This window comes from Antennarius striatus, chromosome 22 (genome assembly GCF_040054535.1).
Source record: "Antennarius striatus isolate MH-2024 chromosome 22, ASM4005453v1, whole genome shotgun sequence".
Taxonomy (NCBI): Eukaryota; Metazoa; Chordata; class Actinopteri; order Lophiiformes; family Antennariidae; genus Antennarius; species Antennarius striatus.
This window is the reverse complement of record NC_090797.1, coordinates 3,454,789-3,473,139: the sequence shown is the minus strand read 5'-3', so window position 1 is coordinate 3,473,139 and position 18,351 is coordinate 3,454,789. Positions and strand designations below refer to the sequence as shown.

At 41.5% G+C, this 18,351-nt stretch overlaps 1 protein-coding gene across 2 annotated transcripts in view; it reads right to left on the bottom strand.

Moving 5' to 3' along the window:
• Positions 1 to 3,255: 3,255 nt before the first annotated feature.
• Positions 3,256 to 18,351, bottom strand: part of grm8a (glutamate receptor, metabotropic 8a) — a 158,745-nt gene continuing 143,649 nt past the window's right edge. Inside the window, exons 12-14 of one of the 2 annotated variants that reach the window (XM_068306585.1) lie at positions 5,529 to 5,669; positions 5,325 to 5,434; positions 3,256 to 4,060 (exon numbers count right to left, since the gene is read on the bottom strand). In XM_068306585.1, coding sequence (XP_068162686.1) covers positions 4,048 to 4,060; positions 5,325 to 5,434; positions 5,529 to 5,669 — 264 coding nt within the window. In that variant the 3' untranslated portion in view covers positions 3,256 to 4,047. The remainder of the gene's footprint in view (positions 4,061 to 5,324; positions 5,435 to 5,528; positions 5,670 to 18,351) is intronic. The other variant, XM_068306584.1, reaches the window with a different exon arrangement.

The window sequence follows — 18,351 nt, the reverse complement described above, 5'->3', positions numbered from 1 at the left end:
CTAATTCAAAAATTTACATAGGGAGAAGGTTATTTGCATCCAAAGTGGGCGTTTTAAAATACACAATTAGGGGTTTTTGTTTCAGTTGCTTCTTAAAAAGAATTGCGATTGTAGAAAACATTCTAGAAACCCTGAAAATATCACATATCGTTGAATTTGTCAAGTAAACCGCTATCTTTAGATCCAAGGCAAACTGAAAGACCTCTGTCTTTATGTACCTCTTAATAAAATAAAATAAGCATTCATCTAAGCCATGGCAACCCTCAAAAGGAGGCTGAATCTGAAGCAACTGGACTCCTTTTTTAAGGTTTGAAGATGTTCCACCTCTCATCCATCAGTTCTAGGATTCTTTGATGGTCTACAAAGGCAGAAGGAAAAAGAAAGAGAGCACACACATATCAAGAGGACTCTGGAAGTGTGGATACCCCACCTGGGCTTTCACCAACTCATCAATGAATTGTCAAAAGAACAGCGCTACATGCATCACAAAGGAATACAAGGCAAGGCACAAAAATACCGTCGTCCCACACTGTCTCCAGGCACAACATCCCACTGCGCTCCAAGCCCAGTATGATTACCACCCTAGGGTTAGCAGTGTTGTACATGGAGTTCAATGCAGCAAAGAGCACACAAATCAAAGTATCAACAAAAGCAAAACACAATACTTTGGGGGTCTACGCCACCATCACGACTCAGTTTTACCACCATTCCCATTTTGATCCTAACAACTCGTAATTTTGTTTTGGAGTGGGTTTCCTGCAAACATCTGACCAAATTTAAATGATGCTTCAGACAGGAAACCTATGCACAAACACTCTATATCACATGTGTCAAAATCATGGCCCGGGGGCCAAATGTGGTCCGCCACATCTTGTTATGTGGCCCACAAGAACATAAAAGGTCAGAGTGTCTAAAAATAAATAGGTCAAAAGTGTGCTTTGACCAAAACTACATTTCCCACATTGCAGTAATGAAGCCCATTTTAACATTGACAAAAACGTTTTGAACAAAGTTAATTTTCCCGCCACATGCTCCTGTTGGACGTATTTTGCAGGCTTTCAAACTTTGAATCTGTTTGTTTCCTCTCTCTGATTTTAATCATTAATCATGTCGATCTACAACCCAACCCTTCCCCGCACCTCAACCCGTGACACCGAGCTACCTCCAACCAAACCCTCCCCATCAGGAGTACCATGAAGTCAAGCTCCTCGACGCCACCAGTATCTAGGCTCCAGCAAATGAAATAACAACGTCATAAACTGGCATTTATACAAGTTGAAATATGATTGGTTAATTTGCAGCCTGCCACACCTGTGCTCTGTCACTTTTGTCATTCTGATTCGCCGCTAATTTATCACACCAAATCCACCCTGTACATGAACCAGCTGCATCACTCACTGTGTGACAACCAGGTCAGAACATCCACCATCTGCTTTCCTTCAGGAAACCCCTAGAAGAAGCTCACACACATACACACGCGTGATGACAAACACGTGTCAATAGAATGAAGCCCCGGATCCCCTGTGCCGTCACATCGTTAGACAGCTAATCCAGCATTTGGGTACATAAATCAATTCTGTGACAGAAAACTGAAGATTCCGACATCTGCTTTGGATGAGGATTTACTACAATTCCCAGGTTGAGTTCATATGATTGACGCCAAACTAGAGAAAATGTGAACCGGAGTGATAGCACAGGAAAGAGGAAGCAAAGACGACGCTTTCTCCGCTAAGAAAACCAACATTGATGATCTGTTGCTTTGTCTTTGTCGTATGTTACGTGTATGTGTTGTCTTATGACCTTCAGGACCAACCCTATATTGGTTCACTCACTTTATTCTGTCATTTTACTCGTCAGTCTCAGCAGAGTAATCAGCCGTCACCACCGCAAAATCGTTAGGATTCCATGATGAGCTTATCGTGGTGTCCACGCACTGCAATCATATTATACCTAAAAAAGTACGAGTGGCAAAGACTTCCTGACACAACAGGTATCGTTTTTGTTAATTTACCCGTGAAAATGCCATTAGTTTCCATTTTCATGCATGAATGCAACTTTGTTGTTCACTTCTCAGAACACTTGGGGCATTTTCAGTAACATTTTGGAAGCTTCAGAAATAGTAGGTAAGCATTTAAAGCTGTATATGTGTGTGAGAGATGTTTGAGTTGTGTGCGCACCAGTAATGACAGCAGTCTGTCTATCTGTAGAACTTGATGGACTTGCAGGTCTTTACACTTCATTTTATCCACATCTTTGTTATCAAGGGAGCATTTCAAGGCTAAACAATATAGAAAACAGAAGTTTCAGAGTTTTACACCTTTTCCTCCAGACATCTTCATGCACAGCACACCACAAATCCATAAACGGGGTGATTTGTCATTTCATTTCTCCTTCAGCAATATCGATTGTTCCTCTTCATCAATAATGGATTCACTGACGCAGTTCTCTCTTTCCTTCTTAGCTTTCATCTATTTTTGAAGGTTGGACATCTGGCGGATTTTTGCAGATCTGCAGAAAAGGGAATTCTGTCCACTTTGCTCTAATATCTCTTTCTCTCTCTCTCTCTCTCTCTCTCTCTCACACACACACACACACACACACACACACACACACACACACACACACACACACACACACACACACACACACACACACACACACACACACACACACTCATACTCGTGCTCTCCCTCTAGATCTTCTTTCTGGCAGATGTCTCACATCAACATCTTGTCCAATGGGAAGCCTCTACACCGCAGGAGGAGGGCAGAAGAGACCTGAGAGCATCGCAGTAAAACAAATGTATAAATTTACCAGTTGCGGTAAAATCACTTGGAACGTTTACACCGGATATCGCCGAGGGATTCGCTAAATTGTAAGATTCAAGGGAGTATCTGAAAAATGTTGGAGCAGAAAAAAAAAAAGAACAAACCTACTCTTGTGTTACAGAAACATATGTGCATGTACTGTAAATGCAAACTGTAATTAATCAACATTTAATACATTCCACAGATAGATGGAAACATAAAGCAACGCTCGGGCTCATGGGAATATCAATAATATATTGGGTTTACAGGGTTTTTCGTTACACTCAGAGGATTGCAGTCTGGAAATAAACAAACATACTGTAAATCATCCAAAAGTGTGTCTGTTAGACGGCCATTAAAGATCGTTCCTACAAAAGAAATTCTGTAAAACGATCATTAAAAAAAAAAAAAAAAGTACAAACCACCACCAATCTACACATTTGCAAAACATTCCTTTATTATAAATAAATCTTCTTTTTGTATAAAAACTGGCATGCTTCAACCATGGCATTTTACAGGTTCACAACCCAAGGCTACAACCTGGATAGCCAAGACAGCAGGAGGAAACACACTCATCTCATTAAGCAAGGGCGATCCATCAGACAACGGTGAGACAAGAATGAAAAAATCGTCACGACCACAAAAATACTTACGAGTAGAGAATAACAACAAACAAGTTTGAGTCTCATAGATTTTTCTCTTACATTTGTTTTTTTTTTTTTTTAAATATCTTTTAAAACGTACTTTGTTAAATCTCTGTCCCTGCCCCACCTTTGCCCTTTTTAGATATAATGTCTACATGAAGTTTTTCTTTTTCTTTTCATGATTTTTTTTGTTGTTGTTTTTGTAGATTTTAATAGTTAGTCTGTCCACCACAGTGTCCTATGGTATGTTTCATTTTCATGTCTCTCTTTTTTTTTTTTTTTAAAACAGGTAAGTTCATGGTTGGGCCAATGAGCTGTGAGCAGCAGGAAAGCAGGCACACTGACTGGTTGTTGGTGTGGTCCCACCTCTCTGTGGTTTGATGCAGAACAATACATAATGTTTCATGCTTTTGATTCCATCGGTCGCTCTTGTCTGTCCGCCGATTATTCGGCCAATCGGCAAAAGGGACGATGGCTCCTCATTCCTCTTGGCACCGCCCAATCACAAACCCCACCTCTCCCTGTCTCATCCTTTTTCCTTCATCCCTCTGTGGTCCCATCAAATGGCGTGGTTGTTGTAGCTGACGTATGTTGTCTTAGTTGATGAAGCTGCGTGAATACGGGAAGGGTGGAGGATGGATGAAGGCAAAGATTGATGAAAAAGGAAATGATGGAGGGGCCGAGGATAAGAAAAAGATTAAAAGAAGGTCACCAAATGGAATCACATCCACAGTTGTTTGGAGCTTTTTTTTTATTTTTCTCAAACCCATTATGCTTGTTGAATATCGATGTTTTAGCAGAATCTAAGGTCTCTAACTGGTCCATTGTTCTACTCCATAGCTTCCATGCAACCCATTCTTTTTCTTTTTTTTATTCTGGCTTTCATTTGCCTTGCCATCATATTACTGGAATAATGGAACACGGTACTTGTATAATGGACGGGGAAAAAACATGTCAAAGAAAAGAGCGCAAACTGGAAAATGTCCTGCAGAACACTCTTCAGGAAAACTGCAGGTATTCCAAAAGTAGAGGCTCTTAAATAGACTTTCCTTTTGTTCTCGCTGTATAAATAAAGTTCTACCGTTTAAAACTGTTTTTTAAAACTTAGCATGTGACAATGTGGCATGGTTTTACTTTAGGGATTTAAAATCTATTATACCTCCACATGCATTAATGGCAGACAGCACAGGGACTCCAGCGTGGGATTATTAAAGAAGTCGTGCATCCAAACACCAATTACACACACAACTGGAAATACACACATGGAGCGACACACAAATCCACTTACAGTCTCAAACTGCAGACATGCGATCGCACGCGTGCAAACACACGCATGCACGTCTGCACACGCTCCTGTCATTTCATCTACATACTGCTGACACGGGAGAACCAACTCATCGCCAAAAGGCGGCTTTTCAAGTGGGTGCAGCGGCGTTTTTCGCTATCGGAGCTCGCAGGAGATGCACCGTGCTATTTAAAAGCTGTCAGAAGCTGCAGATGTGTTGCTGCACGAACACCAGTTGGGCATGAAATCAATTATCAGACTGAAATTAAGAATTAAAACAAAAGAGAAAAAGTTCCGCACGACTTGTGCAATTATGAATGTACACAGGAGGAAACAGTATTTGCGTTTCCCATCCTATCTTGACATGTTAGGATGGTTATTGTGCATGTATATTATATGTTTTTTGTGCAAAAATAAACCATTTGTGTATAAAACTAATGACTGCTGCTCTCCAGTGAGTTTCATCCGATAAAATGACATTTACATATCATTAAACCTTTTTTTTATCATCAGCTTCAGTTTTGAATGTACTTTGGACAACATTTAGTTAATTATATGTGTAAATATAAAAGTTTGGTGTCCTCTTACTCACTGTTGGTCTCCATGCTCTCACATAGTTCCGTCTTCACCTCCCCGTTGGGCCGGTCGCCTCCCTTCTGGGTCAGTTTCCCCGACATGGTGGCGGCTGTCACGATCGCCTACGCCGGCATGTATTGGCAATCAAAAAGCCATTAATTTAAAATGATCACGTGCAATTTCATTTCATGTTTGAGACTCCGAACTGCATCTCACCTTGAAGCTGCGTTTCCGCTTGGGCACGTTCTGCTCGGGGTGGAAGAGGATGATGTAGACCTTGGGCATGTAAAGCATCCCCAGAGACACGGAGGCAGACAGGCTGAGGGAGATGGTCAGGGTGGTAGTTTGGATATACATCTAGAAAAAGACGGGAGACACGCAGACGGAGTCATTTATCACATTTCAAGATGTCGGTTAGAGAGTCTGGGTAATCGTCCAACTACAGGATACGTCTGATGGAGGAAGAAGAAGGAGGAGGAGGAGGAGGACAGATGGGACAAGGCGGGAGACAGGAAGTAAAGGATGGCCCAACAAGGATGAAATTAGCAGAAAATGTGCACACTGACAGCTACAGAGGCACACAGGCAGGTAGATCAAATGGTATGTGAAATGATGGCACAAATGACGTTGCCTAATAGCCCATGCGCTGAAAAGTTTGTCTCCTTGGTGAAGAACGTGAAAAATGGGCCTCGAACATGCAAATTGAGCTCAGATGATTCGAAAGCAAGAGTTCAGAACTTCAGAGACAAAATACAGGGATTTAAAAAATCTGTATTTCTGTATTTATTCAGGTGAGAGTGACAGAAGTGACCCCAGTTTCAATGTGAAGCACACAGCACTGTCCTGTAAATGGGAAGGGGCACAAAAATAACACAGATGATGGGCGGCAGGTATTTAAATCTTATGTACATCCCACTAAGTTAGACTATTAGACCACTTTGATTTTGCCAAGTAAGTTGGAGGACAGTTATAAGGAGAGAAGACACTCCTCCCATCCTTGGTTGTTCCAGAGAGGTATTTTGGAGGAGAACTGACCTGACACCGCTGACAAGAACTGAAAACCTGGGGCTCATCACTCGAGACGAAGGTGGATGTCGGATGGGAAAGAATAATAGAATTGGAAAGCAAAGGAAAAGAAGAGTAGAGCGGAGGAAGGGTGGAAAGAGACAATGAAGAGGAATCATTGTTTTCGGGAAGGATGCAACAGACGAATAGAAAGGGGAGATATGACTCCTGGAGACACTGATGAATGGAGAAGGAGCGTGGGGGAACAGGAAGTAGTCAACTCAGAAAGAGACAAAGCTAACCGTTAACTTCAGTGAAATTGTTATAATACAAATGTATGAAAAAGGCAAGGCCTTAGGATTCTCAATCTGCAACGACAGCCAGCAGCTAGTCTGTTATGACTGTTTATAAGCAAGACAGAGGTTATAACTTCCTGGTTTGCCAATGCAGGAAGTGATAGATTGAAAAGTTTTGACCACAAAAACACAACCTCAGCAAAACCAGCCTGGGCCTCTTGAATCTGTTAAATATATTGATGGATAAATCTAACTGACTAACACTATTAATGAAGCTAATAGTATAAAATTAACAGCGCGTACAGGAGAGGACTTAAATTACTGTTTGACACATGACCTCATGAGGAAACTATGTTTAGTGAGGTAATATATCGGGGGAGAAGTCAGCGGATTTTCTCATACGTTTACTTTTAACCAAACTGGTGGCCATTAGAAGACATGCATGTTAAGGCACTGTTCCATTGTCTTTACTTTAAAAAGCTGGACGCTCCCCTCCGTATTTTACACAGTTAATGATCTAAACTGTTAGGCTTGACCTTTTTAAAGGAAAGAAATGCACCTCCTGGCCTTTTTAAACCTTAAATTTCCTTCATCCCTTGTTACCCTTGTCTTTTTAAACTTCATTATGTAAACCCTTTAAATTGCTTCTGTCGAAACGGGCAATGTAATTAATGGGACGGGCCAAAACCTATCATTCTCAGGGACAGAGGAAGAAGAGGAAGGAGGAAGGAGGTGTGCACACACCTGCCTGAAGGTATTAATTGATAACATTGACGGTAGCCGAGGGGAAGGGGGGGTTGACAGCCGATACACTGGAGGTGAATAGACATAAACATGCAAGACAAACCCTATAGCTTCCCTACAGGCGCTGATAGCAGTTTAAATTCTTCATCCATCGTTAACACACACATGCATGCAAAGAAAAAAAACACACTGCAACAGGATTGACTTGTGTTTTTGAGATGGACAACTGGCAAAATATATGAGAATAATGAGATAAAAATAAAATATTCAGTCGTATTTTTACACTGGCGCTTAATTTAAATGAATCAATGCACGGATCGGTGAGTGGTAATATCAGAGAGGGACAGATGGAGCGTTTTAATTATGAAGGAGAATGAAATGAAACTGAAATATACAAGAAATCTTTAAGTAAAAAAAGGGTGAAAGTGACAGAAAAGAAGAAAAAAAATCCCTGCAGTGAACTTTCTTGTATCAAAACAGCACCAAATATTGTGATAGCCGCTTCCATTACATCTAGCCTTTAGTCAAAAGTTGTGGCTTCCAGCTGTTATTTAAACAAAGACACACACACACACACACACACACACACACACACACACACACACACACACTGAAAAGTGAAATTGCTCTCCTCCACCCTGCTGTCTGCAGCTGATAATGGCTGAAAATGTCTGCATCAGAAAGAACGCTCTATTATCCCAAAAGTCACACTCGGAAAGTATACGATTTGCCACGGACCGCTGGATGCAACATGCCCCTTAAGGGTTAGAACATTTATAGATGGAGACTCTTAGATACCGCCATAGGAAGAGCTTTACAATGATGAACAGGGAGGGGGAGGGAGTGTGCTTTAAAACACCCAGAGAAGGAAAAGGGATGAAACGACGAGCAGAAGAAGAGTTTTTAGTCGGTGTCTGAGGAATATTTTTCCAGACTGTCACAGGGAAGTTTTTAGTCTCCTCTCAAGATTAATCACATTTCAATTGCACTTTTTTTTTTTTTCAGGGAAACGTCGGTGACATCTATCAGTGAGCCCATTCCTATTTAGTGCTATTGACTCAAGTGCTGTATAAGGATGTAATTCCCCAGAGACATGACTGATCCCAAGAGATGGACAGCTTGATGGTTTGGCCACTCATCAGTAAGTGGAGTGGAGAGAGAGAGAGTCGCTGATGCCTGATGGAGAGGGTGGATAGGCCACCTCAGATCGGGATTGGCTTGGCCGTGCTTTAGACAGCGATTGTGAAGCAAATTAACTAAATCAAGCCCGTCTATCACAGACAGGAAGGGATACGCTCATGACATGTACCCATTAAGTGAAGGACTAAAACATGTGTTGTGGAAATGGAGAATGGCGTGACGATGGAATCCCTCTGGGGGCTTCCCCTCGCTTTAATCACTGCTTTTGAAATCATGTTGTAGGCAATTTATTCAGATATCCCAGCCTCTCATGCATGATGAACCAAGACACCAAACATTAGAAGTCATTACACTGCTTCTGGTTTACTGCTTTCGTACACACCACATAGCGGGGAAAAGGATGGCAAAATCAAAGCGCTTCGGCCAACTTATCTGATGGCTGGGGAAGAGGAAGGGGGTACAGACAGAGGAGAGAGAAGAAGAAGAACCAAGACAGGATAAAAGGAGAACCTTGGGAGAAAAGCCAATGGAAGATGGACAAAGCGATAGAGACATGAAAAGATGGGAAAGTCGTGCAGCGACTGAGCTGAACATCAAAGGTGCTTCAATGAAATCTGTGAATTTCCCAGTTTGAGTTCATTTAAGTTTATCTAATCTATTCTAATCTAATAAAAGCGCACACATGTCAAAATAACGCAAGTTCACTTCAAGTTCACCTGGCCATTGTTCTGTTGGCTGTCAAACCAGTGTTCTGTTGGGATGTCAAGTAATCACCTGCTGCTGTTTGTTGGTATCGCTGTTCACAGCGTGGGAATTGTAACCTGACATTTAAAGATTAACAGACTGCTTAAACATCTGGTGTTGGAAAACGTGACAACAGACGACAGTCAATGGTTCCGATCCTGAGAACCCAAGAAAATGAGGTCTTCAGAGGGAAGCTGTTGAATCCAACAGTCCAACTGATGTTCAAGCAGATGAGAATTTGATCCAGATGTTAATCTGGTGCCTTTGCCTTCCAGCACTCATTTAGGTAACCAGTTTCATGTCCTGAGTCACTGAATGGTCAAAGAGGAGCAGAGGTTGGTAATGCTATTGAAACTGCTTTGTTTCTCCTCCTTCATCAGACCACCTTTCTTCCACCCGTCTCCATTGCTGTGTTTCTAAGCTCTGATTTGTTTCTTTGTTTTTCTTTTCCTCCACTACTGTTGTTTCCCCTTTTATCTCAAGTCTGCTTCATTTAACTTCCTACCTTCTGCAAACTGTTAATGAGTTTAGGTGTCCTTTATTGGTTCTTGCCTTACCGGAACAATTACAAAAGAGAGAGGTGACTTTTAAAGACTGCCCAAGGGTGCTAAACTAACTTCAGACCGTTTGTCAAAATGTGTGTGCGTGTGCGTGTGTGTGTGTGTGTGTCTGTGTGTGTGTGTGTGTGTGTGTGTGTGTGTCACGCCTTCTGTTCTGTGCAGTCATGCCATGAGACCAATCACGGTTTCAATGGTCTGAACCACGGGAGGGTGAGGTAACATATTCCTGTTTAATTATTGGAGCACTGCTAAACTGGTTTTGACCACTTCTGGATACGAAATATCACAATTTGGGATTTTTGTAAATCTTATGTTTAAGTTTATCGATAAACAAATAAAATACAACTGAGTACAAATAGCTTAAATGCTACAATACTCTTTGCCTCAGTATATCTTGTTATTCAAAGTTTGTTAAATCCTCAGGTGGAACTTCTACACATGCCTGTCACGTACACTTTTCCAATATGGTGCTGTGATGAAAAACTCACTTGATTTTCCACCTCAATATTTTAATTTGTCAGTGTGGCTTAATTGGGCCAAAATCTGATCACTACCTGTGCACAAGTGACTCATTACCTTGTACAAAACAGCTCTTAGTGGCATATTTTCCTACGTCTAATCCATACCGGTCTCAGTTCTGCATGAGTCATATTCGAGTACAAAGAGTATTCCCTGTTAGATCTCGCCTTACCGCAGCTTCTTAGCATCGGGCTGATCGACTTGCAGAACTGTGCGAGGTTCAGTTGGTATTTTCAAACAAATCTGGAGTTGGGAGGGTAAAGGTTTCGTGGTTGTGAATATCGTGAGGGTGACTGATTTTTCTCGCTTCCTTTTTCGCTCTACTAACTGACATAAATGTGGCCCGACTGTGCACAGCTCCAGCCAATTAAAACACACTGCAAGGACGTACATGGAGCATCATCAATCACCAGAGTGCTCTCGGAATGGCAGGGAAAAAAATTGTGTCAGACATCAAGAACAAAATGTACTTTTTTGGGGTTTTTTCCCCGTACTTCCATGCTAATTAATGCTAACTGCGAAGAAAAACCAATGTTGGATGTTGAGCCGAAGTCAGCTGTGAAATATAAGACTTTCAACCATAACAAAAGACTACATTTAACACATATTGTGTTTGTCATATATTGTAGTAAATTCCACAGTGAGAAGTTGTCAAATACTGGAAAGTGTGGTAAAATTTGTTGTATGCTGTGCAATAAAGCCCAGTCAGGGATCTGACAAGTTATATCAGTTACTGTAGTGATTTTATTTCCACGGTGGGAGAAGAAAAGAAATGAGAAAGAAAGAAAAGAGTAAATAAATACAACAGGCTGGAAGCTCCTGGGGTCTCCTCACACTTGGACGTGCCCAGTAAACTTCCAAGAGGCAGCGCCATGTAGGCGTCCTAATCAAATGCCTGAGCCACCTCTACTGACGCCTGGGCATTTAAAAGAACCGTGGGCTTTACTCCGAACTCCCTCCTGATGTCAGAGCTCCTCAACCAACATTTATGTCTCAGCCCAGCCATCCCTAAAAAGAAAACTTATTTTGGTCATTTGCATCCATGACCTATTCTTTTGGAAACAACCCAAAGCTCAGAGTTGGGGGTTGGAACATAGATCCACTGGTAAACCAGGAACGCTGTGTTTGGAATCAGCTCCTTCGTCACCATAATGCAGTGCTAGGGATACTGCTGAAGCCACGGCAAATGCCCTGTCCATCTCACGGTCCATTTTCTAGTCAACTGCTAAACGATTATCTGATGGAAACCAGTGGATTGCCTCCTCTGGGGTGGGGGATAAGTTACTGCCTCAAGCAAAGAAGTTGAAGTGTCTCGGGTTCTTGTTCAGTCAGATACTCAAGCAACATTAAAGTTTAAGTTATTTGGAGGTATCAGCTGGGACATAAATAAAACATCATGGAAGGACCACTCGACTCTTTACTGAACATACAATTTATTCCTGTTTCAGACCTGAATGCTTCCCAACACACGGAGTTTGACAAATCTCCAGAAGGCCAAAGCCAGGTAAATCAATTTCTGATCAGTTTCCTTCCATCTAAATTAATGTCATGGTTTATAAATACAAAATAATTTCCTTAGAATATTGCGAGGCTGCTATGCAGACAATACAAGATTAAAGATCTCTATGTTTTTTTGAAAGGTTAATCAACAGCGCCAGAGTTTGTCATTATCCAAATTGATCTATGTCTACTGCCTGGTATATTGTGGAATGAAGAATTATCAGCTATAGTGAAGGATTATTTGTTGTTTTAGTGTCATAACAGAGACGTAAGGATGATGGAGACGATTGTTGCATCAGTCACCGACAGGGAATGTTGTGATGAAGTCTGGATTTATATTGCTCTTGGCTTGAGACTAGTGCTCCCTTGAGAAGAGGTTCTGCGAGTGTGTGTGTGTGCATAAGTGTACTTTAAAGTGTGTTTTTGTGACCGCAGACTTTGTGTATGTGAATATTGACCCTGGTTTGCCTCTGTTCATGTTCTGACACTTGCTTCCTGCCTCTACTCGTTTTCAAGCAAATGTCCATATACTTCTAAACCCTAAAAACATCTACAAAGGCTCGGTGAAGGTAATCCCTGCAATGATTTTTACGATGCATGAACGGTTGGGAGCATCTCCAAATCTACTGGTCTTGCTGGGTGTTCCCAGTCTGCAGTGGTCCAAGAGGGACAACTGGTCTAGAGCATAGAATATCCTCCATCAATGCAGGATTCATCTCAATTACTTGATGTGAAAAGGATGGAATAAATGCGTAAACAATATTTCAATTTTTTTCTCATTAGTGGAACAGGAATCAAAACGTAATCCGCATTTGATAATCTGCGCTCTGACGTGCACACATCTCTTACAGTTCCACCTGTTGTCTCTTATTATGCATCTCGTGGGTAAGCTCTACTATACACTTTATAAAAGAAACGACTTACAACCTTGACAGACGGTACATCCCATAAATAACTCATGTTTCTATTGGGGTTGTTGCTTTCTAGTGAAACTGGAATAATAATTCAACCGAATTCCATTCATTTTTCTCCAGAAAGCAAAAATTTACTTTGTTTTTGTTTTGGACAAGTCAATTCATTTCAGGTATGACTCCAATAGTCGGCCATATTTAGTTCCCCTACTATGATAACTTGAGTGTTTGATTTCAGGTCGGGGTCTTCATAAAAGAACTTATTTGACACATCTTTTGACCTTCCCATGATGATCTGCTGTTTGTATTCTCGTAAATAGCGGCACTCTCAAAGCACTTTAATCATATATTGTTTCTCCCAGAGTGCATTGCTGTTTACGACATATTGTACAACATTTATACGACAGACTACTGTTCAGATATCACTGTAAATCCACATCAGACTTTTACAGCGTTGTCATAACTCGGTTATCACAGTCTTCACGCCGCATCCGTCCTTTTTGTATCTCCCAGTAATTAAATTTCACTCCTCTGCATCTTTGGGCTACATTTATCTCCCTCTCTCTCTTTAATATTAGCTTGCCTCCCTTCCTGCATCTTTAGATAATGATTACAATGATGATTATTATTTAAATCCGACCCTCTTTTGACTCGCTGCCTGCTTATAGTTTTTGACATTGCTCTCTGCACTCCCACACAGATTCATTCTTTCCTTGCTGCAGTTATTTTTCCTGTATGTTCACTCTTGCTGCCTCACTCTTTTCTCCAACTTTCTTGTTTGCCATTTTTCTCTTTTATGTTGTTGGTTTTCTCTCTCTCTGTCTCTCTCTTAGCAGGAGTCTCTCATTATACCTCTCTGTCACTCTCCTGCTCTGTCTTCCCCTACCTCTTCACATTACTGTAGATTGATTACCAACAGTCACCTCGGGTGAGGATCCGGTCAGTCACCGGTTCTTCACCTGGACTGCAGTCACAGTCATAATTCTGTCCTGGGACAGTGAGCCGTGACATCCTGTGTATATGTGTCCACATTGCTGTGAGCAGCAATGGATTTGTGTGGCAGATATATAGATTGTGTGTGTTCTTTATATACTCCTGAGGACCAAACCCAATCATAGGACGAGAAAAAAAATAGGAAAGTTACTCAAAGTGAAGCCATTTGCCATTCTTCACTTGTTAAAGGGGGCATTTAGGGGATAGGACACCTGGGTCTTGCTTCGGTCTAAGCTAAGAAGGTTGTGCATCTGTGAGCAAGGGGAAGGGGCGATGAATGTGTCAGAGAGACATGAATGGAAGGCCTTTAGAGACATATGTGTGTTTGAATAGCAGCTTAACCTAAGGATTCATCCTGTTCCGAACACATCGCCCTGTCCTGCCGCTAAGATCCTGGAGAATTGAGCCTGTTCCCATCTGGGCTCAGCTATTGTTTCACTCTATACCTACTAACGTAGACCAAGGTGTTCCTGTCCATGTCAGGAACAGAAAAATATTTTTGAAGAAAAGTGGAAGTAAGGATTTTTTGAAAGATCTTCTAAAGAGAACATTGCCAACGGTGATAGTCTTCTTGGGTGTTCCCAGTCTGCAGTGCTTATTGCCTGCCAATTGGTTTAAGGAAGGTGCGCTGGTCATGTGGCGAGAGCATCACAACTGGACCACACAATAATGAAAGAAGATGGTCTATTATAGTGAATTATATTTTCTTTCACATCAAATGGAGAGCTGTCAACTGGGGAACTGATGGCACCAGAATACCTATGGGGACAGTGCAAGCCGATAGGAGGCGGTGTGATGCATCAAGCAATGTTCTGCTGGGAAAACTCAGGTCTTGCCATTCATTTACTTTGACGCATACTCCCTCAATATTCCCTTCTTGCAATATACAGCTTGTCTTCAGAAGTCTTGTTGAGTCAATGCCCTGTTGGGTCAGGGCAGTCTTGGTGGAAAAAAAAGGAGTGCTGAATGTGAGAGTGTAACTTATGAACAAAGTCACACTAATATGTCTCTGTACAAGGAAGCAACACACTAAAAGCACACATGTTCACACACATGGTAAGTGGACTGTGGGTCGCAGCAGGGTGGTTGATTTCTTCTCTGCTGGAAGCTGGAGTTAACAAGCCAACATGTTTTTTAAGACATCTGGAGAACACTAGGGGTGGCTCGTGGGATGAAACAAAGAGACAGAGGAGAATTTGAGAAAGAAGCAAGGAGAAAAGAAACATGATCGCCTGTCTGTGATGTCCAGCATGGGAATGATGGTGATGCGGTTGTAACGTCTGGTTAGGGCTTGATAACAAGCAGTGGGAAGAACACACACACACACACCTGCACTCACAACCTTACCCATTTCTGCAGGGTGCAACCGAAGCTGTTTGGAGGCAGCCCCCCCATGGTAGCTCAACCTATTTCAACACAATACTTCCCCCGCTAGCGATAGTTAAGAATCACTCTTTCCGTCCGTCCAGATATATCTCCCACATTCGTATTCAATGTCTCACAGACTCCCTGTGTGTCTCCATCTCCCACTCTAACTTTTCCTTTCAATCTTCAGATTTTCTTCTACTTCTTTTTTTATTTTTTAGTTCAGCTCGTCTTTTCTTCGCCAGCCATGACTTGGAGCTATGTTGAGGATTCAGACGAAAAGGAGTGCCAGGCACAGCAACAGAGGAATGATGGCGTTGACACAGGGTAGGAAGAAGAAAACAAATGTAATACAAAAGACGGAGAGAGGGGGTGTGGAAGGGAGTAAACAAAAGTGCATGTGACACTTGTGACACTCATATAGAAAGACAAATCAGGTCTCAGTGAAACATGTTGTAGGCCAGATTGTTTTGTCTGATTTCTGTCAAACTAGTTTGACTTATGAGTGCACAACTTTCCTCTGACTGGTCTTATTTGTCACACAGAACCAGTTTTCATAACTCCCCCAAGGAGATACCAGTCCCATTCCTTAAGTGTGATAGTAGTATTTGAAACAAGCCCTAGCTACATGAAGTGTGTGCTAACTGCAAGAGGACCTGGAGAAAAACCCTGAAATACCTGACGACTTAATGATGTTGGTCCTTAACACTGAATACCGCCAAATGCGTTCAAAAAAGACATGAGTGCCAGACTCTAACCTGGAAAGTACTGACGTAATACCAATGACAACTCAGTTGTCTACAAGCAGAAGGGATTGGATCAGTGAACAAAATACCAGGTAATCCAGGATAAACTTCAGCGTTGAGTAAAGTTTCCTAAAAGATATTCCAGGCCAGTTGTCAGGAAGAATTGCTGTAGATGGAATCATCCATATCATCCGTTAATGGAACCTTGGGTTAAGTTAATCATAACGTGAACGATGTTCTAATCGGACCTCCAACTAACTCCGTTATGGACCCTTCCCCTTCACTCCTGTTGGAAACCGAACCCATGCCCTAGGTAGTGTCCTCCTCATAAAAGCCCCATCAGCGAATCACATCATTACCTGTTTATTCCTTTCACTCGCCTCTCTCTTCCCGTCCCCTGCTCTCTACGTTAGCCAGCCAGCTGCCACACACACTCCAGAGGATATTCCAATTAGAAGCAACATACTCCGACACAGGAATGTGCACCGGTGGATATTCCAATTAAATTCAGCACATCAACACAAACACATACAAACACTAATACACAGGAAAATGGTTGCTGGTGGACATTCTAATTAGTCAAGCCAACATGGCATGGATGCTGCTCAGTCCTATAGGTAAGGCAGAGCAGCATGTAAGGTAACACACAGATATACCTGTAGAAACACACACATCCTGAAGATTGAATGAGCTCACCCTAAAGGTGCCATGACAACTGGATGAAAGCCTCCATCTGGGGAAAGCGGATGTAAAATGTTCTTATTAGGTTGTAAATGTGAAATAAAAAAGGTAATTTCTTCAAAGAGAAGACAGAAATAAAAATCCCTTACTTGAAGGAACTTTCTGCATGGATAATTATTCCACCTTTCTGGCTTCTTCAGTTTAAAAAAAAGAAAAAAAAAAAAAAAAAAGACTTAGAGTGGAAGAAAAAAAAAAACCATGAAGCATCCTGTAAGATTTAATTCCCTGTTGTGGGATTAGATGGAATCACGTTGTTGTGACAGACATGACAGAGAGAAGATTGATACTCCAGATTGTGAATAGTATGGAAGAGAACAACAGGAATCTCAGAAGAAGAGTGATACACACTGTCAAGGACACATTTTTCTAAAGTAAACTAGCTGGTCTACTTTCTTTCCAAAAGAGCTTTAGAGAACTGCATTTATGGCATATTATATTGTACTTGACAACTGTGAGTGACTGCTACTTATCTTTCTACCAATTGCAGAGATACAAAGGTTTATCGCTGTGATGTACAACCACATGTACACACACCTTGGGTATCCATTAGTGTGTGTATGTACACACATTATCAAGAAACCGAATCAATAAATCACCGGTACTTCGGCTCAAGTAAACACAATTTGTGTATGTTTACCTGAATCTCCGCTCAGAATCTCCGATAGGCACTCACACAACAAGATGTTACCGAAACAAGCGACTGCCTGCCTGTCCATTAAAGTCAAGCGATGGTTAATGGTTAAGACGGTTTTCCTTCTGCAATTATTTAATTCCAAGGATTTATGAAAGCAGAGGAGGTCAAAGCTCCTTAACCTTCTTGTAATCTATGTAATTATTTTGTCATTTTTAAGGTTTTTCTCAGGAGTCTTTAGATGTCCTGACCCACCTTTTTCATCGCCTTTGTAATGGTAATTATATTGTGATAGCACACAACTTAAAAATACTCGAAAGACAAAAATAAAGCTTCACCAAATTAAAAAAAAGAAGCAATTCATGCTTCATCATCCTCTTATCCAATCACAAACTGTCACATTCTCCCGTTAACCAATCACTTTCAAGCTTTCAAACTGCCTTTCTGTCTCAATTGAGATTTCTGGTCACCTCCAGCCCAATCGTCTCAACAGAAGCTGCTTTCATGAAGTCATCCTAACATTGAGGACCATCAGTGGTGTCAAGAATCCAGGAAGAAGTCCCCTTCATGCCAGATGCTCTAAATTCACTGGACTACTTCCTGCCGGGGTCTTAGTGCCAAAGGCTAGACTTGGGTTTATAATAAAGTTGATGTAATGTTGTTCTCTTGATTGAAATAAAGATTAAGCATCCATATCATCCCATCCTTCATTAGTCGAGGCCTAAATCTTGTAAAGGAGGCGCACCTCACAACCCTTTGTAAAAGTGACTTATTATTTCCTTCATACAGACATCAGTAAAAGACTGGTGCTAGAAGGGATAAGCTCTACAGTACAACTCTTTAAAAGCCCGGACCAAGGATGCAGTCTGTCAGTCAGACAGAAAATCCTCCCGCACTCACAGGGAATTGTCAGGAGATTATTCTAACTTCAACTGAAACACATATCTACCTCTCACTGCCAAGAGAGGCAGTTTTTGATCTTGAGGGGTGGCGAGAGAAAAGCAGACTTTATGCAAGAACAACACATGCAAATTTATGAGTAAAAAAAAAAGCAACTTCAAACATAACAATGCTGCAAAAATGGTCTCAGGAGAGCTTAGTCATGCTCACAAAAAAGCCCGTAAACACCAGCGCTGCCTACTTG